Raw genomic sequence first — 25,276 nt, 5'->3', positions numbered from 1 at the left:
AGTCTCTCCCTGTCTGTCTGGGGATTGGCTGGTAGTCTCTCCCTGTCTGTCTGGGGATTGGCTGGTAGTTTCTCCCTGTCTGTCTGGGGATTGGCTGGTAGTTTCTCCCTGTCTGTCTGGGGATTGGCTGGTAGTCTCTCCCTGTCTGTCTGGGGATTGGCTGGTAGTCTCTCCCTGTCTGTCTGGGGATTGGCTGGTAGTTTCTCCCTGTCTGTCTGGGGATTGGCTGGTAGTCTCTCCCTGTCTGTCTGGGGATTGGCTGGTAGTCTCTCCCTGTCTGTCTGGGGATTGGCTGGTAGTTTCTCCCTGTCTGTCTGGGGATTGGCTGGTAGTTTCTCCCTGTCTGTCTGGGGATTGGCTGGTAGTTTCTCCCTGTCTGTCTGGGGATTGGCTGGTAGTCTCTCCCTGTCTGTCTGGGGATTGGCTGGTAGTTTCTCCCTGTCTGTCTGGGGATTGGCTGGTAGTTTCTCCCTGTCTGTCTGGGGATTGGCTGGTAGTCTCTCCCTGTCTGTCTGGGGATTGGCTGGTAGTCTCTCCCTGTCTGTCTGGGGATTGGCTGGTAGTCTCTCCCTGTCTGTCTGGGGATTGGCTGGTAGTCTCTCCCTGTCTGTCTGGGGATTGGCTGGTAGTTTCTCCCTGTCTGTCTGGGGATTGGCTGGTAGTTTCTCCCTGTCTGTCTGGGGATTGGCTGGTAGTCTCTCCCTGTCTGTCTGGGGATTGGCTGGTAGTCTCTCCCTGTCTGTCTGGGGATTGGCTGGTAGTTTCTCCCTGTCTGTCTGGGGATTGGCTGGTAGTTTCTCCCTGTCTGTCTGGGGATTGGCTGGTAGTCTCTCCCTGTCTGTCTGGGGATTGGCTGGTAGTCTCTCCCTGTCTGTCTGGGGATTGGCTGGTAGTCTCTCCCTGTCTGTCTGGGGATTGGCTGGTAGTCTCTCCCTGTCTGTCTGGGGATTGGCTGGTAGTCTCTCCCTGTCTGTCTGGGGATTGGCTGGTAGTCTCTCCCTGTCTGTCTGGGGATTGGCTGGTAGTCTCTCCCTGTCTGTCTGGGGATTGGCTGGTAGTCTCTCCCTGTCTGTCTGGGGATTGGCTGGTAGTCTCTCCCTGTCTGTCTGGGGATTGGCTGGTAGTCTCTCCCTGTCTGTCTGGGGATTGGCTGGTAGTCTCTCCCTGTCTGTCTGGGGATTGGCTGGTAGTCTCTCCCTGTCTGTCTGGGGATTGGCTGGTAGTCTCTCCCTGTCTGTCTGGGGATTGGCTGGTCGTCTCTCCCTGTCTGTCTGGGGATTGGCTGGTCGTCTCTCTCTGTCTGTTGTGCCTTATTCTACTCCCTGTACAGTTTGCACTTTGCTAGCCTTGTATGACAGCTAGGTCTATCCCCTCACTGTGTTTGTCACCTGTCTAGCCAGCCTGTTATGTGCCTTATTATTTTTATTTTATTTCACCTTTATTTAACCAGGTAGGCCAGTTGAGAACAAGTTCTCATTTACAACTGCAACCTGGTCAAAATAAAGCAAAGCAGTGCGACAAAAACAATAACACAGAGTTACACATGGGATAAACAAATGTACAGTCAATAACACAATAGAGAGATCTGTGTACAGTGTGTGCAGATGAAGTAAGGCAATAAATAGGCCATAGTGGCGAAGTAATTGCAATTTAGCAATTAACACTGGAGTGATAGATGAGCAGAGGAGGATGTGCAAGTATAAATACTGGTATGCAAAAGAGCAGAAAAACAAATATGGGGATGTGGTAGATAGTTGGTGGGATGGGCTATTTACAGATGGGCTGTGTACAGCTGCAGCGATCGGTAAGCTGCTCTGACAGCCGATGCTTAAAGTTAGTGAGGGAGATATGAGTCTCCAGCTTCAGTTTTTTTTTTAAATTTTGACCTTTAAATAGGCAAGTCCGTTAAGAACAAAGTCTTATTTTCAATGACGGCCTAGGAACAGTGGGTTAACTGCCTGCTCAGGGGCAGAATGACAGATTTGTACCTTGTCAGCTCGGAGATTCGAACTTGCAACCTTTCGTTTACTAGTCCATCGCTCTAACCACTAGGCCAGTGATTATTTTTTTTGCAATTCGTTCCAGTCATTGGCAGCAAAGAACTGGAAGGAAAGGCATCCAAAGCAGGTGTTGGCTTTGGGGGTGACCAGTGAGATATACCTGCTGGAGCGCGTGCTACGGGTGGGTGTTGCTATGGTGACCAGTGAGCTGAGATAAGGAGGAGCTTTACCTAGCAAAGACTTACAGATGACCTGGAGCCAGTGGGTTTGGTGACGAATATGTAGCGAGGACCAGCCAATGAGAGCATACAGGTCGCAGTGGTGGGTGGTATATGGCGCTTTGGTGACAAAACGGATGGCTGATAGACTGCATCAAATTAGCTGAGTAGAGTTTTGGAGGCTATTTTGTAAATGGCATCGCCGAAGTCAAGGATCGGTAGGAGAGTCAGTTTTAAAAGGGTATGTTTGGCAACATGAGTGAAGGAGGCTTTGTTGCGAAATAGGAAGCCGATTCTAGATTTGATTTTGGATTGGAGATGCTTAATGAGTCTGGAAGGAGAGTTTACAGCCTGGCCAGACACCTAGGTATTTATAGTTGTCCACATATTCTAAGTCAGAACCGTCCAGAGTAGTGATGCTAGTTGGCGGTGCGGGCAGCGATCGGTTGAAGAGCATGCATTTAGTTTACTAGCGTTTAAGAAGAGTTGGAGGTCACGGAAGGAGTGTTGTATGGTATTGAAGCTTGTTTGGAGGTTTGTTAAGACCGTGTCCAAAGAAGGGCCAGATGTATACAGAATGGTGTCATCTGCGTAGAGATGGAGCATGGAATCACTCGCAGGAAGAGCGACATTGATATATGCCGAGAAAAGAGTCGGCCCTATAATTGAGCCCTGTGGCACTATTCTCCCTCTACGTGACTGTTTATCTGTCTAGTAAGTCACTATACATACAGCATGTTTTTTTACTCTAATCCACGCTCAGCTGTGTTGATATGTCAACCCTTTCTCTGACTGCGTCCCAAATGGCACCCTATTCCCTACAAAGTGCACTACGTTTGACTACGGTTGATGGTAGTAGGGTACCACTTGGGACTCTCAGTTTTCGTCTCTGGAGCAGAGCATAAAGATACATTTATTTCGCAAGATGGACAATAAAGTTGTATTAAATTCTATTTTGTCAGACAATGACGAGCCGTTGCTGAGTGGCTCAGGAGACGTGTCAAAAGAGTGTGCTGAGAAGATCCTGGAGACCTGGGGAGACCTGCTGTCCAAATGGTGAGTGACTGACCTCTCTGTGGATGTCATACCTTGTCTTCATGTAAATCATAGCACCACCCACTGGGCACCAACTGGTTGAATCCATGTTTCCATTTCATTTCAACATAAAGAATTAAAGGTGATGATGTCGAGTCAATGTGAAAAACCTGATTGGATTTGCAAAAAGTTATCAATGTAAAAGAATTTTCGGGATTGTTTGGCTTTTCACCCAACTTTTAACCGAAATCTAACGACGTGGTTGAATTTTTTTAAATTTCACGTAAGTTGACAACTCAATCAAACGTCAATCCAAACCTGATGTTGACCTAACGTCTGTGCCTAGTGGACAGTGTATTTAACATGTCTCATCTTCATTTCGCTCCACATTCAAAGTGGTGTTAAAGAAAATATGTACCGAAAACTAACAAAGGAGATGATTTGAACTTTATTTCATTGACCTTGTGAGAATAATAACCAACATGACCACCAGGCAGCAGCCTCTTTCCCAGTGAATACATCTGGACTGAGAAAGTAGCTACCAGAGCTTGTGTGTAGTTAGTCTGCCTTACCGTCATGGTGTGTAGTTAGTCTGCCTTACCGGCACGGTGTGTAGTTAGCCTTACCGGCACGGTGTATAGTTATCCAGCCTTACCGGCACGGTATGTAGTTAGTCAGCCTTACCGTCATGGTGTGTAGTTAGCCTTTCCGTCACGGTGTGTAGTTAGCCTTTCCGTCATTGTGTGTAGTTAGCCTTTCCGTCATGGTGTGTAGTTAGCCTTACCGTCATGGTGTGTGTGTAGTTAGCCTTACCGTCATGGTGTGTGTGTAGTTAGCCTTACCGTCACGGCGTGTGTGTAGTTAGCCTTACCGTCACGGCATGTGTGTAGTTAGCCTTACCGTCACGGCGTGTGTGTAGTTAGCCTTACCGTCACGGCGTGTGTGTAGTTAGCCATACCGTCACGGCGTGTGTGTAGTTAGCCTTACCGTCACGGCGTGTGTGTAGTTAGCCTTACCGTCACGGCGTGTGTGTAGTTAGCCTTACCGTCACGGCGTGTGTGTAGTTAGCCTTACCGTCACGGCGTGTGTGTAGTTAGCCTTACCGTCACGGTGTGTGTGTGTAGTTAGTCTGCCTTACCGGCACGGTGTGTAGTTAGCCTTACCGTCACGGCGTGTAGTTAGCCTTACCGTCACGGGGTGTAGTTAGCCTTACCGTCACGGGGTGTGGTTAGCTTTACCGTCACGGGGTGTGGTTAGCCTTACCGTCACGGGGTGTAGTTAGTCTGCCTTACCGTCATGGTAAGATGGCACTGTAATGGATGGCCTCAGTTTTGCGAACATACATACTATTTAGTGATTATTTTGGCATTTATCTTGTGTTTTTATTTTTATGTCTCTTGTTTTTGTTCTACCTTATGTTATTTTTAATACTACATTGATATTGATTACTGGATTGTTGGGTTCAGAGCTTGCTGGAAAGGCATTTCACTGTACCTATGCACGTGACATTAAAACTTGCAACGATGCCGGTGGGTCAGTCGAGTGGCGTTCCCTGCCTGACTGTCCAGGCTGTCACAAGAAGGATTGATTTGGTGGCCTTTTTAATGTTCCTGTCAATCGGTCAGCAGAGGCATGGCATGGTTCCCTATTCAACCAAGATGACGTAGCAGTTCAGACGTCTTTGTCTTCGTCTTGTCATGTCCCGTATCCTTTGTATTTATTTAGTATATATTTTAACCTGTTTCAACATGCTCTCCTGCAACCCGCCTCACCCAATGTAGTATGGATCTGCTATTTTCTATACTTTAGAACCAGAACCCCCAACAGAAGCTAGCCAGCTAACTAGCTACTAGCTAATAGTCAGTTAGCCATGGCTAGCGGTCATCAGCTAACCTTAGCCTGGTCAACTCCTGCCAGTCTGCACAGCGCGTTTCAACCCAGAGTTTACCGGAGTGCTCTTTCTCCATCTCCAGTTCCCTACCGCAAGCTCTGAACCTTTTCACCTGGATCATTGTAGCTAGCTAGCTGCTATCCGAGTAGCTACCCCCCGTGGCTAACGTCTCTGTCCCGAAGCAAGCACCAGTGAGCCTAGAACAAGCCTCGTGCGAGGCCCAGCCCCCGGCTAGCTTAATAACCTCTTGGAACTCCCCATCCCGGATCCGGGATCGTGACTAAAGCCTCAGGCTCATTAGCATAACGCAACATTAACGATTTCTGAAAATCGCAAATAAAATGAAAATAATGCGTCTGCTCTCAAGCTTAGCCTTTTCTTAACAACACTGTCATCTCAGATTTTCAAAATATGCTTTTGAACCATAGAAATGGACTAATTTGTGTAAGAGTATGCAAAGCTAGCATAGCATTTTGAGTAGCATTTAGCACGCAACATTTTCACAAAAACCAGATAACCAAATAAATAAAATCATTTACCTTTGAAGAGCTTCTGATGTTTTCAATGAGGAGACTCTCAGTTACATACCAAATGCGCAGTTTTTCCTGAAAGCGTCTGTGTGTAGGAGAAATCGTTCCGTTTTCTACATTGCGTCTGGCTACCGAAACGAAACGAAAATTCAGTCACCTACAACGTAAAACTTTTTCCGGATTAACTACATAATATCGACCGAAACATGGCAAACGTTGTTTGGAATCAATCCTCAAGGTGTTTTTTCACATATCTCTTCATTGATATGCAGTTCGTGGAAGCTTGCTTTCCTCTCTGTATCCCATGGAAAAATACTGGCAGCTGTCTTTTGCGCACCAATTTTGGCGCAGGACACCGGGCGGACACCTGGTAAATGTGGTCTCTTATGGTCAATCTTCCAATGATCTGCCTACAAATACGTCACAATGCTGCAGACACCTTGGGGAAACGACAGAAAGGCCAGGCTCATTCCTCTCGCATTCACAGCCATCTAAGGAGACAATGGAAAACAGAGCCTCAAAAATCCTGCTCATTTCCTGGATGCTGTCTCATCTTGGTTTTGCCTGAAGCTCACGTTCTAGGGCACGCACAGAAAATATCTTGGTAGTTCTGGACACGTCAGAGTGTTTTCTTTCGAAAGCTATCAATTATATGCATAGTCGAGCATCTTTTTGTGACAAAATATCTTGTTTAAAACGGGAACGTTTTTCATCCAAAAATGAAATAGCGCCCCCAGAGCATCAACAGGTTAAGAGGTTCATCAGCCATTCCTTGGGCGGCAATACATATTTTGCCAATTTTGCCAATTTACCCCTTCTACTGCCGACATGGAGCCCCGCCGATTCCACCACGACTGGTCTACCGACATAATCTGCTAAATGACTTAAATGTAAATGTAAATAATCCGCCCGAGGGGTGTCAACAGGCTACTCTGTCGCGACTTCCCATGAAGGGCCTGCTAGCCGCGGTCCGCTAGCTGTCTAGAACATGTCGGACTGCTAGCTGAAGAGGACCATCAGCCAATTTATTGGGCTACAATACCTATTTTGCCAATTTGCCTGGACCCTTTTACTGCCTACACGGAGCCCTGCCAATCCAACATGACTGGTCTGCTGACGTAACCTTCCGACGGCGCTACAACAAACTTTCTTCCATCGCGCCGTCCCCCCCTAAGGCCCTTCTGCTAGCCCCGGCCCGCTAGCTGTCTGAATCGCCATGTCTCCAGCTCGCCTAGCCTCCCACTGGTCCCTATGATCACTCGGCTACGCATGCCTCTCCCTACTGTCAATATGTCTTGTCCATTGCTGTTTTGGTTTATGATTATTGTCTTATTTCACTTTAAAGACTCCAGCCCTGCTCAATATGCCTTAGCTAGCCCTTTTTGTTTCACCTCCCACACATGCGGTGACCTCACCTGGTCTAAATGATGTCTCCAGAGACAAAACCGCTGTCATCATCATGCAATGCCTAGGTTTACCTCCACTGTATTCACATCCTACCATATCCTTGTCTTTGCATTATGCCTTAAATCTATTCTTCCGCGCCCAGAAACCTGTTCCGAACACACTAGACGACCAGTCCTTCTAGCCTTTAGACTTTAGCCATACCCTTATCCTACTCCTCCTCTGTTCCTCTGGTGATGTAGAGGTTAATCCAGGCCCTGTGTGTCCCCAGGCACTTTCATTTGTTTACTTCTGCAACCGTAAAAGCCTTGGGTTCATGCATGTTAACATTAGAAGCCCCCGCCCTAAGTTTGTTTTACTCACTGCTTTAGCACACTCTGCCAACCCGGATGTCCTAGCCGTGTCTGAATCCTGGCTTAGGAAGGCCACCAAAAATCCTGAAATTTCCATCCCTAACTATAACATTTTCCGACGAGATAGAACTGCCAAAGGGGGCGGAGTTGCAATCTACTTCAGAGACAGCCTGCAGAGTTCTGTAATACTATCCAGGTCTGTGCCCAAACAATTCGAGCTTGTACTTCTAAAAATCCACCTTTCCAGAAACAAGTCTCTCACTGTTGCCGCTTGTTATAGACTACCCCCAGCCATGCCCTGGACACCATATGTGAATTGATTGCCCCACATCTATCTATTTTTCAGAGCTTGTTACTGTTAGGTCACCTAAACTGGGACATGCTTAATACCCCCGCCGTCCTACAATCTAAGCTAGATACCCTCAATCTCACACAAATTATCAATGAACCTACCAGGTCGAACCCCAAATCTCCAAACATGGGCACCCTCCTAGATATCATCCTGACCAACCTGCCCTCTAAATACACCTCTGCTGTCTTCAGCCAGGATCTCAGATCAAATCACATTTTATTTGTCACATACACATGGTTAGCAGATGTTAATGCGAGTGTAGCGAAATGCTTGTGCTTTTAGTTCCGACAATGCAGTAATAACCAACGAGTAATCTAACCCAACAATTCCACAACTACTACCTTATACACACAAGTGTAAAGGGATAAAGAATATGTACATAAAGATATATGAATGAGTGATGGTACAGAACGGCATAGGCAAGATACAGTAGATGGTATAGAGTACAGTATATACATATGAGACGACTAATGTAGGGTATATAAACATAAAGTGGCATCTCAGTGATCATTGCCTGCGTCCGTAATGGGTCTGGGGTCAAATTACCACCCCTCATCACTGTAATCAACCTGGCCCGGGTATCCTGGAAGGATATTGACCTCACTCCGTCAGCAGAGGATGACTGGTTATTCTTTAAAAGTTCTCTCCTCACCATTTTAAATAAGCATGCCCCATTCAAAAAATGTAGAACCAGGAACAGATATAGCCCTTGGTTCCCTCCAGACCTGACTGTTCTTGTCCAGCACAAAACATCCTGTGGCGTACTGCATTAGCATCGAACAGCCCCCGTGATGTACAACTTTTCAGAGAAGTTAGGAACAATATACACAGGCAGTTAGGAAAGCTAAAGCTAGCTTTTTCAAACAGAAATGTGCATCCTGTAGTACTAACTCAAAAAAGTTCTGGAACACTGTAAAGTCCATGGAGAAAAAGAGCACCTCCTCCCAGCTGCCCACTACACTGAGGCTAGGAAACACTGTCACCACCGACAAATCCACTATAATTGAGAATTTCAATAAGCATTTTTTCTACAGCTGCCATGCTTTCCACCTGGCTACCCCTACCCCGGTCAACAGCCCTGCACCCCCCACAGCAACTTGCCCAAACCTCCCCCATTTCGCCTTCACCCAAATCCAGATAGCTGATGTCCTGAAAGAGCTGCAAAATCTGGACCCCTACAAATCAGCTGGGCTTGACAACCTGGACCCTCTCTTTCTAAAATTATCTGCCACAATTGTATCAACCCCTATTACTAACCTGTTCAGCTTCCTTTTTGTGTTGTCTGAGATCCCCATAGATTGGAAAGCTGCTGCGGTCATCCCCCTCTTCAAAGGGGGTGACACTCTAGACCCAAACTGTTACAGACCTATATCTATTCTACCAAGTTAACAAAAATATTACCGACCATTTCGAATCCCACCGTACCTTCTCCGCTATTCAATCTGGTTTCCAAGCTGGTCATGGGTGCACCTCAGCCACGCTCAATGTCCAAAACGATATCATAACCGCCATCTATAAAAGACAATACTGTGCAGCCTTATTCATCGACCTGGCCAAGGCTTTCGACTCTGTCAATCACCACACTCTTATCGGCAGACTCAACAGCCGTGGTTTCTCAAATGACTGCATCGCCTGGTTCACCAACTACTTCTCAGACCGAGTTCAGTGTGTCAAATCAAAGGGCCTGTTGTCCAGACCTCTGGAAGTTTCTATTGGGTGTGCCACAGGGTTCAATTCTTGGGCCGACTCTTTTCTCTGTATACATCAATGCTCTCGCAGCTTTTGCTGCTATTGATTCTCTGATCCACCTCTACGCAGACAACACCATTCTGTGTACTTCTGGCCCTTCTTTGGACACTTTGTTAACTAACCTCCAGACGAGCTTCAATGCAATACAACTCTCCTTCCGTGGCCTCCAACTGCTCTTATAAGCAAGTAAAACTAAATGCATGCTCTTCAACTGATCGTTGCCCGCACCTGCCCACCCATCCAGCATCACTACTCTGGACGGTTCTGACTTAGAATATGTGGACAATTTCAAATACCTAGGTGTCTGGTTAGACTGTAAACTCTCCTTCCAGAATCACATTAAGCATCTCCAATCCAAAATCAAATCTAGAATTGGATTCCTATTTCGCAACAAAGCATCCTTCACTCATGTTGCCAAGCATATCCTCGTAAAACTGACTATCCTGCCGATCCTTGACTTCGGCGATGTCATTTACAAAATAGACTCCAACACTCTACTCAGCAAGTTGGATGCAGTCTATCACAGTGCCATCCGTTTTGTCACCAATGCCCCATATTCTACCCACCATTGCGACCTGTATGTTCTCGTTGGCTGGCCCTCGCTTCATATTCGTCACCAAACCCACTGGCTCCAGGTCATCTGTAAATCTTTGCTAGGTAAAGCTCCATCTTATCTCAGCTCACTGGTCAACACAGCAACACCCACCCGTAGCACACGCTCCAGCATGTATATATCACTGGTCACCCCTAAAGCCTATTCCTCAATTGGCCGCCTTTCCTTCCAGTTCTCTGCTGCCAATGACTGGAACGAATTGAAAAAAATCCCTGAAGCTGGAGACTCATATCTCCCTCACTAACTTTAAGCATCAGCTGTCAGAGCAGCTCACAGATCACTGCATCTGTACATAGCCCATCTGTACATAGCCCATCTGTACATAGCCCATCTGTAAATAGCCCATCCAACTACCGCATCCCCATATTGTTATTTGCTCCTTTGCGCCACAGTATCACTACTTGCACATTAATCTTCTGCACATCTATCACTCCAGTGTTTAATTGCTAAATTGTAATTACTTTGCCACTACGGCCTATTTATTGCCTTACTTCCCTAATCTTACCTCATTTACACACACTGTATAAAGATTTTTTCTCCCTATTGCCTTATTGACTGTACGTTTGTTTACTCCATGTGTAACTATGTGTTGTTGTTTGCTTTATCTTGGCCAAGTCACAGTTGTAAATGGGAACTTGTTCTCAACTGGCCTACCTGGTTAAATAAAGGTGAAATATATATATTTTTAAATAGATAATGGGAGGCATGTCAGAGAGGGATGAAGGAACTTACTGCTGAGCAGCACAGTGGTAGAGTGGCCCTCTAGCAGAGTTATGACCCAAATCACACAACAAGAGTCTTTCAATAATGTACCATGTACCAGATTCTTCTTCATGCAGGTTCTTTGACTGAACATTTTAGTGGGAAATGCACATTTATCTATGATATGAAAACTAACACTAGTTGCTGCTTGTAAAATATACGCTTATCCTTCATACAGGGTTCGTTCATCATGAAAATCCTGGAAAAGTCATGGTATTTTAAAGTCGTGTTTTTCTGGGCCTGTAAAAAAAAGTATTGGAATTATTTTAATAATTTATATTAATGTAATATATTTAGGCACAGTTTTATGTTATCAATCAAATAAAAATCAACATATCAACAAGGATCGGCATAATACTTTAGCACATCTGTGTTTGTGGGTCTCTCCTTGGGCCATTGCTCAAGGAGAGAGACCGTTCATTCACTGCAGCAGCAAGTTGGTCTAGCCTATAAAATATGTAGAGAACAGATTAACAGGTAGCCAATTCAAAAAATATATTGTACCCGCTAGTTAACGGTTTTATCTATCATGTTTTCGTAATGTTCCCAAAAACGTTCCACCGACACTTGCGAATAAGGCCATACAAAGTTGATTACTTTTTTGAACGATTTGTATTAGTCATTTAAACTATTATTTTTGACAAAACTATAACGATTCACTTCCCTTCAACCCAGACTTCAGCGAGGGAGGGGATGGGAGGGAAGAGGGAGGGAGCACATACAGCCACTAGGTGCATAAAAGGTGCTTTTTTTTTGCCTCCCAAATACTTTAACACTGTTTTTAGGCTTTGCTATTAACGTGTCTCTTGAGAATGGCTGTGCTGACTGAAATAAAACAACTATGTTTATGAAATTTGCTTTCCTTCTAACTTGCAAAGATTGGTAAATAAATTGAGTAATTTAAATGGGACTGTGATGTGACTCGATGCAGGGCTCTCATTGTCAGTGGGAGCCATTTTGTATTGCCAACCCGCTGAGCACCAGGGCTGGTTTCACTTACATCACACTGAAAGTACGCCCTTTCTTGTTTCAACTGTTTTATCTGAGCAGAAAAGAAATGCCACGTTGCATTGCGTAACCAACCAAGTAACTCGGGATAAATAAATACATGAAAAGTGGGGGAAAAGTTAACGATTCATCTGGAATGTTCTTAGCTCTCCCAGGGGCATGTGGTGTGGTGTGGAACCTGATCATATGTGCTTCTTGGCATTGTGACTTGTACCTTCCTCCCCCGCCAGCTGCCCAGGGTTCTGGGAAGAACTGAGGGGAGACTCTCTCTCTGTGTCTGTTCTGATCAGAGATAACCCTTTCTCTCTTCTTCTCTCTCTTCTTCTCTCTCTTGCTCTCTCTCTCTCTCTCTCTCTCTCTCTCTCTCCCTCCCTCTCTCTTCCACCCCTTCTCTCTCCCTCCCTCCTCCCTTGATCTCCAGGCCCCACATCACACCTGTTAAATAAGACTCACTCCATCCTCCTGTTCCTCTCCTCTGCCCCTTTAGATACGCCAACTACATTCTCATGATCCCCTTCCTCCTGATCAGCCCAGCTGGATTTAGTATATAACCGAGACATAGACATTCACTGAGAACCTGGGTCTCTATGTACGGCGTAGTCTGTCGTATGAGACTAATGGGATATACTGTAGATATATCGTCTGTCGTATGAGACTAATGGGATATACTGCAGATATATCACTTGAGCTTTGCAGTGCGACAGCATATAGTGCCTCCTGGAAGGCCGCCATTGTTTTCCCATGACAGCCCTTAATCGAGTCAGTGGTCCCTCCTCCCAGTGTAAATCAGAGCTGATAAGAGAATTAATGGCCTGCTGACCTGGAACGGTGATATATGACTTGTTCCTGACATGGCTGGATATCTTTCACCTCCATTGATTACATTAAATCAGATTAAATCATACCATCATTATTCAGTTAGCATCAGGGATGTAGTGTTTGGTATACGCAGTGCTGTTTATACTCCTTGTCATCTGTGTATGCCACCAATTAAGTTGGATTTGATAGCATTAGTGTTTACATAATGGTTGGTTACATCATGGCTTCCCTCCCTCTGTCCCCAGGCATCTGAACCTGTCTGTGCGTCCCAAGCAGCTCCCGGCTTTGGTGCGTAGCGGGGTCCCAGAGGCCCTCAGAGGAGAGGTGTGGCAGCTCCTGGCTGGTTGCCATAACAACGACCACCAAGTGGAGGAGTACCGCACCCTCATCACTAAGGTAGGCCTGACCCTTGAACCTTCATGGAAATAAATGTATTTCCTGTTACCCAAGCCATTTACGTTTTCAATGCCTTTAGTTTTCCATGTGGACCAATTTATCTGTAAATTCTGAAAAGTTATCCAAGGATTGATGCGTCTCTGCTTGGCACTCCGTATTAAGGAGATAGATTGGGGGTAAGGCCCTGCGATAGACTAGCGTCCTGTCCAGGGTGTGTACATTAAGCAGCCTCACGCTACAGAAACAGGAGATAGGCCTCCTGCCCTATGAGCAGTTCTGACTCGTACAAGCTGATGCTCGTACCAGGTTACTTACTATCCAAGGAGATTGTTCCAGAGGTTTTTTAGGGAGTGATATAGTTTTTGTAGAATACGTTTCATTTTTTCCAATTTTTTTCCATGTTATAGTGTTTTTAACTATGAAGTTGTTGATGTTCTTAGCTTTATCCTTTGAAAATAGACACGTAAAAAGATACTGGAGCATGTGCATCATCAATATGTACCCTTTGTTCCTCTTTAGTACATTTAACTATATGTCTCAAGTAAAAGCTTTGGGTGGCGAGTTGATACAAATCCAAGTCTGGAAGGTTAAACCCCCCCCCCTCAGACGTAGGAAGATGCTTCCTATTTATTCAATGAGTTTTAATTGCCCATATGAAGTCGGTTATGACAGAGTATACTGTTTTAAAGAATGTCTTCAGTGGGGTAATGGACATTACTGAGAAAGTTTCTAAAAACTTTGGGAACCATAGCATTCTGAAGAGGTGTATTCTACCTGTTAGGTTTATAGGAAGATTGTTCCATTTAATTAGGTCTGCTTTCATATTGTTGAGTAATGGGCTAAAGTTATCTTCATATATTTGTTGTTTGGTATTTCATATTTAGTTTATTGTCCACTTAAAGGATTGCTGTTGAACATGAGTTATTCTTTTTCTTTTTCCAATTGCCATTATTTAGTTTTTTTCCACAATAAGTTTATATTTTGAGATTTTTGAGTATTCTGAAAATATTTTCAGCAGGGTGGGGAATTGAGTTTTCAATATTAGTCAGGTACAGTTGAAGTCGGAAGTTTACGTACACCTTAGCCAAATACATTTAAACTCAGTTTTTCACAGTTCATAACATTTAATCCTGGTAAAAAATTCCCTGTTTTAGGTCAGTTAGGATCACCACTTTATTTTAAGAATGTGAAATGTCCGAATAATAGTAGAGAGTGAATTATTTCAGCTTTTATTTATTTCATCACATTCCTAGTGGGTCAGAAGTTGACATACACTCATTTAGTATTTGGTAGCATTGCCTTTAAATTGATTAACTTGGGTCAAATGTTTCAGGTAGCCTTCCAAAAGCTTCCCACAATAAGTTGGTGAATTTTGGCCCATTCCTCCTGACAGAGCTGGTGTAACTGAATCAGGTTTGTAGGCCTCCTTGCTCGCACACGCTTTTTCAGTTCTGCCCACACATTTTCTATAGGATTGAGGTCAGTGCTTTGTGATGGCCACTCCAATACCTTGACGTTGTTGTCCTTAAGCCATTTTGCCACAACTTTGGAAGTATGCTTGAGGTCATTGTCCATTTTGGAAGACCCTGTTTGCGACCTAACTTTCTCACTCATGTCTTGAGATGTTGCTTCAATATATCCACATAATTTTCTTTTCTCATGCAGCCATCTATTTTGTGAAGTGCACCAGTCCCTCCTGCAGCAAAGCACCCCCACAACATGATGCTGCCACCCCCGTGCATCACAGTTGGGATGGTGTTCTTTGGCTTGCAAGCCTCCCCCTTTTTCCTCCAAACATAACGATGGTCATTATGGCCAAATAGTTATATTTTTGTTTCATCAGACCAGAGGATATTTCTCCAAAAAGAACGATCTTTGTCCCCATGTGCAGTTGCAAACTGTAGTCTGGCTTTTATGGCGGTTTTGGAGCAGTGGTTTCTTCCTTGCTGAGAGGCCATTCAGGTTATGTCGATATAGGACTCGTTTTACTGTAGATATAGATACTTTTGTACCTGTTTCCTCCAGCATCTTCACAAGGTCCTTTGCTGTTGTTCTGGGATTGATTTGCATTTTTTTCATCTCCAGGAGACAGAATGCGTCTCCTTCCTGAGTGGTATGACGGCTGCGTGGTCCCATGGTGTTTATACTTGCGTACTATTGTTTGTACAGATGAACGTGGTACCTTCAGGCGTTTGGAAATTGCTCCCAAAGATGAAACAGACTTGTGGAGGTCTACAAAAAAAATTCTCAGGTCTTGGCTGATTTCTTTTTATTTTCCCATGATGTCAAGCAAAGAGCCACTGAGTTTGAAGGTAGGCCTTGAAATTCATCCACAGGTTCACCTCCAATTGACTCAAATTATGTCAATTAGCCTATCAGAAGCTTCTAAAGCCATGACATAATTTTCTGGAATTTTCCAAGCTGCTTAATTAAAGGCACAGTCAACTTAGTGTATGTAAACTTCTGACCCACTGGAATTGTGATACAGTGAATTATAAGTTAAATAATCTGTCAGTAAACAATTGTTAGAACAATTACTTGTGTCATGCACAAAGTAGATGTCCTAACCGACTTGCCAAAACTATAGTTTGTTAATTTGTGGAGTGGTTGAAAAACAAATTTTAATGACTCCATCCTAAGTGATGTAAACTTCTGACTTCAACTGTATATCAGGAGATCGTCTGCAAGATCGTAAACATATTAATGTTTGTCAATACTGCGTGTATCAGTAGTCATTATTGATAAATCAACAGTGCCTTCGGAAAGTATTCAGACCCCTTGACTTTTTCCACATTTTGTTATGTTACAGCCTTATTCTAAAGTGTGTATTTTTTTTAAAATACCCTCATCTTCACACAATACCCCATAATGACAGGAATGTTTTGACATTTTTTGCAAATGAATAAAAGAACATCACATTTGCATAAGTTTTCAGACCCTTTACTCTGTACTTTGTTGAAGCACCTTTGGCAGCAATTATAGCCTCAAGTTTTCTTGGGTAGGACGCTACAAGCTTGGCACACCTGTATTTGGGGAGTTTCTCCCATTCTTCTCTGCAGTTCTTCTCAAGCTCTTTCAGTTTGGATGGGGAGCATTGCTGCACAGCTATTTTCAGGCTACAGATGCAAGTGCTACGGGGTGATAGTCATTTAAGCAGTTTACCTTGGTGTTATTGGGTAGGGGGGGCTATGGTTGTCTGGTATTTCAATTGGTATTACAGACCAGGTCAGGGATATGTTGAAAATGTTAGTGAAGAACTTGAAGTTCTCGACCCCGCTCCACTACAGCCCCACCTTTACTTCACGATCAGATCCTTTGTCTTGTTGAGGTTAAGTGACAGGTTGTTGGCCTGTCACCACACTGACAGGTCTCTTGACCTCCTCCCTATAGGCTGCCGCATCGTCGTCAGGGCATATTCTGAGTACACATCCTGGTATTCCATCTGGCCTCACAGCTTTGCGAATGTTAACCTGTTTAAAGGTCTTACTTCATCAGCTACGGAGAGAAAGATCACAGAGTTGTCCGGAACAGCTGGTGCTCTCATGCATGGTTCAGTGTTGCTTGCCTTGAAGCGAGTATAGATGGCATTTAGCTTGTCTGGTAGGTTTGCATCGCTGGGTAGCTCGCGGCTGGGTTTACCTTTGTAAACTGTGATAGTTTGCAAGCCCTATCACATCTGTTACAGTTTCGTTGGAGGCCACAGTGGGATTTCTTATAAGCATCTGGATTAGTGTCTTGTTCCTTGAAAATGTTATCTCTAGCATTTAGTTCATTGTGGTTGTAGTCCATGGCTTCTGGTTGGGGTGTGTACGGTCACTGTAGGAACGGCGTCATAGATGCACTTGTTAATGAAGCCGGTGTCTTGTATGCATTTCTGTGCGTGGAGTAAAAGTGATCTAGAGTTTTGTTGCCTCCTAGTTGCACAGGTGACATGCTGGTAAAAATGAGGTAAAACGGATTTTAATTTCCTTGCATTAAAATCACCGGCCGTGAGAAACGCTGCCTCTGGGTGTGCATTTTCTTTTTTGCAATACATCTTTTATTTTTATTTAATTGTACCTTCATTTAACTAGGCAAGTCAGTTAACAAATTCTTATTTACCTTGGCAGCCTACCTCCCCCTCGTTGAGTGTGGTCATCGGTTTAGGGTGGTAAATTGACAGCTACAAAAAATATAGATGAAAACTCTTGGTAAATGGTAATGTACTTGAATAAGAAAGTGAGTTGTATTAAAACAATGGGTCAATGTTTTGACCTTTCTAATCAAACTCAATTTTATTATTATGTTTAGTGGAAATAATAAACAGATTTTGTTTTACAAGATTGTAGGATCAGCTCTTAATCATCTAAGTCATGTGACTCTATCACTAGCTTGATAGCTTAATATTCATCTATGTAATATTGGCGGAATGTAGATTTTGAACAGTGATAATGTTGTTGCTGATGCTTGATTGGTTGTCATTGCTCCCTTCCTGTCATCTGTGTGTCGTTCCACCTGGTTATTCAGCAATGCACTCGTTTGCGATGGGGTCTTGGCCGACTTACTGTAAAGTCCTTTTGTGACTGCTGATGTAAAAAAGGGCTTTTTGCCGCACTTCAATTTGATTGAATGATTGATGGATTGAATGCCAGTTAGCCATAGAGATGATCTGCCATCCTTGCATTGCACACACAGACAGATGAAGGAATCTGAGGTAAAAACCTCTCTCTTAAGTCATCAAAGTGGAAGATGAAGGCTCATTTACGTACAATATCTCTCTCTGTGACAATCTCAAAATCTTAACAGCCATTTAAAGTCATTATGTCCTTCTTTCCCCCTAATTCGTCAATGTCCTATTTCTTCTTAATATCATTTCTATGTTATGTGACTGCTGGTCAGCCCCTCGTTAGGAGTTTGCACTAAGGTGGTGCTTGGCTGCGGTGTGCTGCAAGTTCTTTACTCACACTGTGGTAGGGGGTTGTGAGCTAAGTACCAGAGGGGGGGGGGGGGTGTGTGTGTGTGTGTGTGTGTGTGTGTGTGTGTGTGTGCCTCGTGGAAGTGATGGATGGTAATGCTAAAACGTTTGTCAACTCTCCTCACATTTAACATTCTGTCCTCCTATATCAAAGTGTCAACGTTTTCTTTCCACTGAGAGTATGACTGAACATTCAAGTTTAAAGTTGACCTTGACCAATGACTATGGCTCTTCTAAGGACATGACAGCATTATACACAAACATTAAGTAGTAGACTGAACCTCTATGTTATCACCATAGCAGACACCTCAGAATATAACATAACAGCTGGACAACTAATGCCGGGTGGACACAACACACCTTTCAAAATCCTAACATTGCTGAGGCTCTCACATTAAATGACCATCTTTCCTGTAGTTGTTTTGTCTTGCCAATGTAGTGGTGCCACACTAAACGATTTTCAGTTGGTCGTGAGGATTCTCCATACCACGCTGTCACGCGAAAACAATGATGTGATTAGATTTGACATAGCTAGAAAGAGCTGTGGCTCAAGGCAGGCTCATAAACATGTTCAATCAGAGATTCAGGCATGCCATACAGAGTTGAAATATCTAGCCACATTTTGAATGGAATAAAATTGCTTGCGAACTTCAGGCAAGTACAAACGCATACTAGTAGTAGTCATGGCTCCTGCTCCAGAGTCTACACATCCTGGGTTATGCCAAACAACGGCATCATCTCCTGCTCCAGAGTCTACACATCCTGGGTGATGCCAAACAACGGCATTATCTCAATGGCTTATTCTCTGGCGAGCTCTCATTGGCTATTGCAGATCACCTGGCTATTGCAGTTTTCAAAATGTGTCTTTGCAGCGCTGGTTACTGTTGCGCGCCCCTAGTAAGCAACAACAGGGATTTTGTCTCTGATCTTTAAAAAAAACTGCTCTGGGACAGTTAAATCGGGGCTAAAATAGTGTACACCCAGCTTAAGTCTACAGTACAACAATGATGTGCTAAGTAAGCATCCCATACGGTGTGAGCAGATCTTTTGTTTATCACACAGAAATTGCGTAAAGTTGTGGTAACTTAGTCTGCCCAGTTTGTTTGTTGGCTTGGTGTGGGGCAGTGTTTTTACTGGCCTCCGCATCAGTCATGTCAACTGACATTATGTAAAGCCAGCATCCCGCGGTGCCCACGCCAGGCTCCTAGGTGGCAACAAGATGCCCCCCCACCCCCTGCACTCCCATTCCTGTCTGGCCCCATCGTCCTCGCCTGGACCACTGTTCTGTTGTCGTAAGACATCACTAGCCCAGTATTGTTTATGTGAGTATCCTGCTGACTGTGGTAATGCTAAGATGGTGGTGGAGTGATATTGATCTGGATGAGAGCGTAGACTTCACCGGGGCGGTAGCTCTAGATAGATGTATTTTCTGTCAGACCATGGAGGTTTGTGGAGCACGACACACACACACACACACACACACACACAGATAGATACAAAGTGCTGAGACGACTGCTGCTTTATTTATCCTCCTCTATGTAGGACTGCTTGTACCTGATGACTCGAGACACGAGACGTTCCCAGATCTAACCAGGTCACCACTACTCACTGACGAGAGGAATCATCATGTTGGAATCATAAACACCACTTTTTTTTCCCCTAAACAAAACATTGTTTTATTTTATTATGGCCTTGGAATGTGAATGTGTGGCGTTCCCCACTCCTAAGAGCCTGGTGGTAACTTATTAAGAATCAACATGATTCTCTACATAGATGAACTAGAGGAGTACTTTGAATCCACATGTATGTTTTATTTGAGGTGGTCCATGCTAAAGGTATCTACAAGGATTTGATTTTGGGGGGCTATTAGCCTAGTGACTACTGAGTGACTAAAACCATGCTGCATTGTAGCTAAATGAGAACTCTTATCTTTATGTGGCCTTTCTTTGCACTGATTGAGTCTTTGTACTGTTTGTAAGTGGGGAAATAACATCCATGTGTGTCCTTGTACGTACAGCCTGTCCTCTTTTTCGCTCCCTCGCTCGCTTTCTATCCCTCTCTCTCCTTCTCTCTCTCTCTCTCTCCTTCTCTCTCTCTCTCTCTCTCTCCTTCTCTCTCTCTCTCTCTCTCTCTCCTTCTCTCTGTCTCTCTCTCTCCTTCTCTCTGTCTCTTGCTCTCATTTACTCTCTCACTCTATTTCTCTCTCTCCTTCTCTCTCTCTTGCTCTCATTTACTCTCTCACTCTATTTCTCACTCTCTCTCCTGTCTCGTGCTCTCATTTACTCTCTCTCTATTTCTCACTCTCTCTCCTTCTCTCTGCCTCTTGCTCTCATTTACTCTCTCTCACTCTATTTCTTGCTCTCTCTCCTTCTCTCTGTCTCTTGCTCTCATTTACTCTCTCACTCTATTTCTTGCTCTCTCTTCTTCTCTCTGTCTCTTGCTCTCATTTACTCTCTCACTCTATTTCTCACTATCTCTCTCGCCATCTCTTTCTCTGTCTCTCTCTCTCTGTGTCTGTTCAGTAAAACATTATAGGGGTTTTATTGTCTTGGGAAACATGTTTACATGGCCAAAGCAAGTGAAAAAACTCAAATACAATGACAAAAACCAACAGTGAAAAAACAAAACAACAACAATCAGACAGTAACAGTAAACATTACACACACAAAGTTTCAAGAGAAAAATAAAATGATTAGCAGTTTAAAATGTTACATTAGCTACACTTTATGTAGTGTTGTGACGATGCACAAATAGTAAAATGTGTGCGTGACAGGGGAAATACATACTGCTGTGATTGCACACAAATACGGAAGTTAGACAAAATGTGATTTGTTTTGAATTCAAATGATTTGTGGGTTTGTTGAGTCAATTAGACCATGTCCATTTCATGCAAAAAAATGATATTTCAGAATATTTAGGCATGTTAGCTGGCTATCCCATTGATCCTGCTTTGTGGTATACCCCTGTGGAGGTTGACGTTTGTATGGTTGATTCATCTGGTATTTTGCTAGATGTAAAGGCTCTACCAGCTCACAACCATGAATTAAATCCTTATGGTGTTTTTCCTAAGCCCCATCAGATGCATTGATAACAAGCTACCATGTGGAGAGTCATTTGTCTTGCACATTGCTGTTGACAAAATGTCAGTCCTTGAATACACAATGCTCTACATTAGGTTTATAGTGGACTCTCTCCACGGTCACTCTGATTGGCAAAGTGAATCTACGGAGGTCTAATAGCCTGACCTTATGTGAACTTTTGTGTTGGGTTTAACAACCACTATTCTGTTCCTCTCTCTGCACTCCACCATTGTACTTGATTCAATGGTATTGGCAACAGGAAATACCACCGTATCTGATCTGCATTCTATTTCAGGTTTCAGCCACGTTACCATGTGGTCCTAAAAAGTCAAGTAAGGAATCACTGTGGGTACAAAAGACATCTATCCAACGAATCCTAACAAAGTACATAGTACCTACACAAAACGTGAAATCTAAATAGCCTATTCCTGGATTTAAGTTATATCTTACACCCACAAGCCTTTTCACGTAATCCTGAGTACTATCCACAGAGGTATGGGTTTAAATAATACTGAGTTTCAGTTATGATACTCTAACTGCAGCCTGTATGGAGTTATTGTATGACCCCAAATGGCACCCAATTACCTACAGTTTCCTACTTTTAACCAGAATCCTATAGGGCCCTGGTAAAACATAGTTCACTGCGTTGGGATTAGGGTGCCATTTTGGAAAGAATAAAAAAACAAAACGTTATTGTCTTTGGCATCACCTCACATCTGCTGCCATGTTGTGTTGCTACCATGTTGTTGTCATGTGGTGTTACTACCATGCTGTGTTGTCAAAAAATAGAAATAAAGAAACATTAAAAGTATCACATACATTCTCACATCAGGCACATTTAAACCAGTCGGTCCATCATACTGCATACACTAACATAGAGGATATTGATACATTCACTCACAACTGACCGCTGCCCCAACTGCACTAGATAGATAGGTACATATACCAATATAATTTACATTGCATTTAGTAGCTCAGTGGAGGCTCTGAGGAGGAGGAAGGGGAGGACCATCCTCCTCAGTGAACTTCTTAACTTTAATGTTTCACAATTGTATTTTTATCCTTTTTAAATAAAACTATATTAAATATATTCACATGACACCAAATAATAGCTTCCGTCGTCCTCTGCGTACATTGACTTCAATATACAACCTAGAAGGCTTTTGGTTTTCACACCCTTCTATAGACTTACACAGTAATTACGACAACTTCCAGAGGATGTCCTCCAACCAGAGCTCTTGTTGTCCACCCTACAGCTAGTTAGCACTGCAGTGCATAAAATGTGGTGAGTAGTCGACTCAAAGAGCGAAAGACGATAGTTGAACAGTTTTGAACAAATTAATTTCTTCAAAAATGGAGGAGAGGAGAGAGAGGTTTTGTTGTATTTTTTTTCACTTACTTAGCTAGCGTATGCAGGTAGCTAGTTTAGCCTACTGAAACAGAGAGGGATACTATGTTAGCTCGATGGCTATGGCTGTCCAACAATGGAACTCTTCCTAGTCAAGTTAAGCTTTAGGTTTTTATTAATGTATTACCACAGGGGTCAGCCGGTGTGACTGCTTGCTGCTGACTGTACTACATGATTGTAGTGGGTTTACTAACGCGTTAGTTCCAGTAGCTATGTTGACTATGACGTTACTTTAGCTGATATGGTGACAACAATGTAGGCTGTGTGTAGCGGGTTATTAGCGGTTATGATGTGAAGGTTTGGATTGGAAAGGATTTTTTTGCTTGGTCACAGACAGCTGATGTGTTGTGCACTGAAGGGAAAAGGTGAGTGGAGGAGAGTGTGTAGATGCAAGAAGTCATTATACAACGATCAAAGGTATTATGCTGTTTGTATGTGGCTGCTATGAAAGTGAAGTGTGTTTGTGATCAGTGGTGTATTCATTCCGCCAATTCTGTTGAAAAAACGTTTCTTAAACGAAATGAGGATAGACATATCTGAATTCGTCCAATAGAAACTCTCGCGAGATGCAGGCAGGAGTGTGCAAAGCAGTATTGAATGTGTCTGTCACCTTTTCTCGACCTGTGAACCTACATTTTCAACTGTCATTCATAGTCTAGGTTGTAACAACCTCATGATGAGTACAGGGAACATTTCAGTATCATGCAGTAGCCTAAACCTATCGCTGTTACATTGAACTGGGTGAATGGAATATGAATGACAGTCACCCAATATGCTGTAGTAGAAGTAAGGCCATGCTCCTAAAAAAAAATGGCACCGCCCTCCAGTGAATCAGCATCACACTTTCCAGGTCTAACAGTATACACTGTGTCTGACGCAAGTCTAGAAACCTGTGTGTTTGGCTGTGCAGTAATGGCCATCCCCTACAGCAGTTTCCCCAATCAGCTTTATCATCATCCTTTTCCTCCTCGCCAGCTTCCCAGATTTAGGGCTTGATGACACGAGATCCTCCATGACTGACACAGGATGTTCTCTCATGGTGCTGCTGTTGTACAGAATGGCTGAACCTGAGGGTATTTCCACGGAGATTCTGGTGGTTTTCTATGTTTTTTGATACATTCACTGTTTTTCAGACCAAACAGAGCCCATGTCTTAACCTGTGGCCGACACCTCTTCTTCCTCTACCTCCACCAGCTCTTCCTTCCTTCCCTCCTCATCCTTCTCCTCCCTTCCGCATCATTCTCCTCATTCTCCTCCTCTTCCTCGTCCTGTTGGTGTCTGGTGCTGTCCACATGCTTGTCTGTGTTATTTGGTTACGGTGGACTGGGAGGGGGTTCTACTAGCGTGTGCTCTCTCTCGTTACAAAGCCTGTGGCCGTGTGCTGGTTGGATGGCAGTTGGCTGTGCAAGCACCCATTCACCCCACTACCACACACAGCCCATATATCCATACTGCCTCCAGATGTGTCCCAGTCCTTCTGTCCATAAACAGAGACCAGAGAGGTCAGACACCATAGAGGTCAGACACAGTGCCGCTGCTGAGGCCCTGGCCCCACGCACGTCACCTCACCCCACGCTGTTAGGGAAAACAAACGCTCCCACAATGACCTGCCTGTTCTCTCAGACTCTCCTGTCGGTCTGTCTGTCTGTGTTTTGTCTGTGTTTGTGTTTGCTCCAGGCCCACAGGACACACCCTTTAAAAAAAAGTGTCTGTGTGTGTGTGTTTGCCCCAGACCCACCACACTACAGAACGTTAAGACCGGAAGCCCGTCACTATCCTGAAGCATCATTCTGTCAGAGTCAATCTTCTAATTCTTCCAGGAAGAGGTTTTCTACCTGGAGGGTTGTGGAATTGGTTTCCTTTGTTGTTGTTATTACGTCTGTTGTATGTTAGATGTATTATCATACAAAGCCAGTTGATCATGTCGTGGAGGATAATCTCTCTCTCATTCATTCATTCATTCATTCATCCATAATGGATGAGCCCAGTGTTGTCTTGTATATTATAAATATAGCCTCTATACTTAGCCTCTGGTGTGGGCAGTGCAGAGGGGAGAGGTGTGTGTCCGACTCTGGCGGTGCATCTTTGAGCTTCATCACGCTACATCCATCTCTCTGCCACGAGGCCTGATGAGACACTGCAGAACTAACACAGACATCCGGACCGTGACAGACACACTGCGGTAGAGATGGACGGATGGCGGAGAGACAGACAGTGATGCGTCTGGGAAGAAACTTAGACAATGCAGTCAGTCATTGTGGGACAGACCAGTAGGCAACATCTAAGTCATGCTCCGTCAGTCTGACCAATGACAACTCTTTCATCTTCATTATTCATTGTTTTTACGTGAGGAAGGGTTGTCAACCAACTTGAGAAAAGGTGCAACCAAAAAATAAATGAGCTTAAGAAAGGAAAATGCACAACTCGCAATTCAAAACTTTACGGTTTTAATTGTGACGGTTTCGGCCGTCCTTGGCCTACATCTGTGGGAGGCATGACTGGACTGTGTTGTGATGAGCGTCTTCAGTTCAGACACACTGTGGGCCTCAGAGCAAAGACACACTGTGGTCCTCAGAGCGGAAGACACTCTGTGGTCCTCAGAGCGGAAGACACTCTGTGGTCCTCAGAGCGGAAGACACTCTGTGGTCCTCAGAGCGGAAGACACTCTGTGGGCCTCAGAGCGGAAGACACGCTGTGGGCCTCA

At 44.1% G+C, this 25,276-nt stretch overlaps 1 protein-coding gene across 4 annotated transcripts in view; it reads left to right on the top strand.

Annotated features, from left to right (window-relative positions):
- Positions 1-25,276, top strand: part of LOC135548144 (rab GTPase-activating protein 1-like) — a 137,240-nt gene that overhangs the window by 39,463 nt on the left and 72,501 nt on the right. For all 4 annotated transcript variants that reach the window (XM_064977447.1, XM_064977450.1, XM_064977446.1 and 1 more), the window contains 2 exons: positions 3,181-3,274; positions 12,980-13,130. In XM_064977447.1, the coding sequence (XP_064833519.1) occupies positions 3,181-3,274; positions 12,980-13,130 (245 nt within the window). The remainder of the gene's footprint in view (positions 1-3,180; positions 3,275-12,979; positions 13,131-25,276) is intronic.

This window comes from Oncorhynchus masou, chromosome 11 (assembly GCF_036934945.1).
Source record: "Oncorhynchus masou masou isolate Uvic2021 chromosome 11, UVic_Omas_1.1, whole genome shotgun sequence".
Taxonomy (NCBI): Eukaryota; Metazoa; Chordata; class Actinopteri; order Salmoniformes; family Salmonidae; genus Oncorhynchus; species Oncorhynchus masou.
The sequence above is the reverse complement of the archived record's forward strand: the minus strand, read 5'-3'. Positions and strand labels throughout refer to the sequence as shown.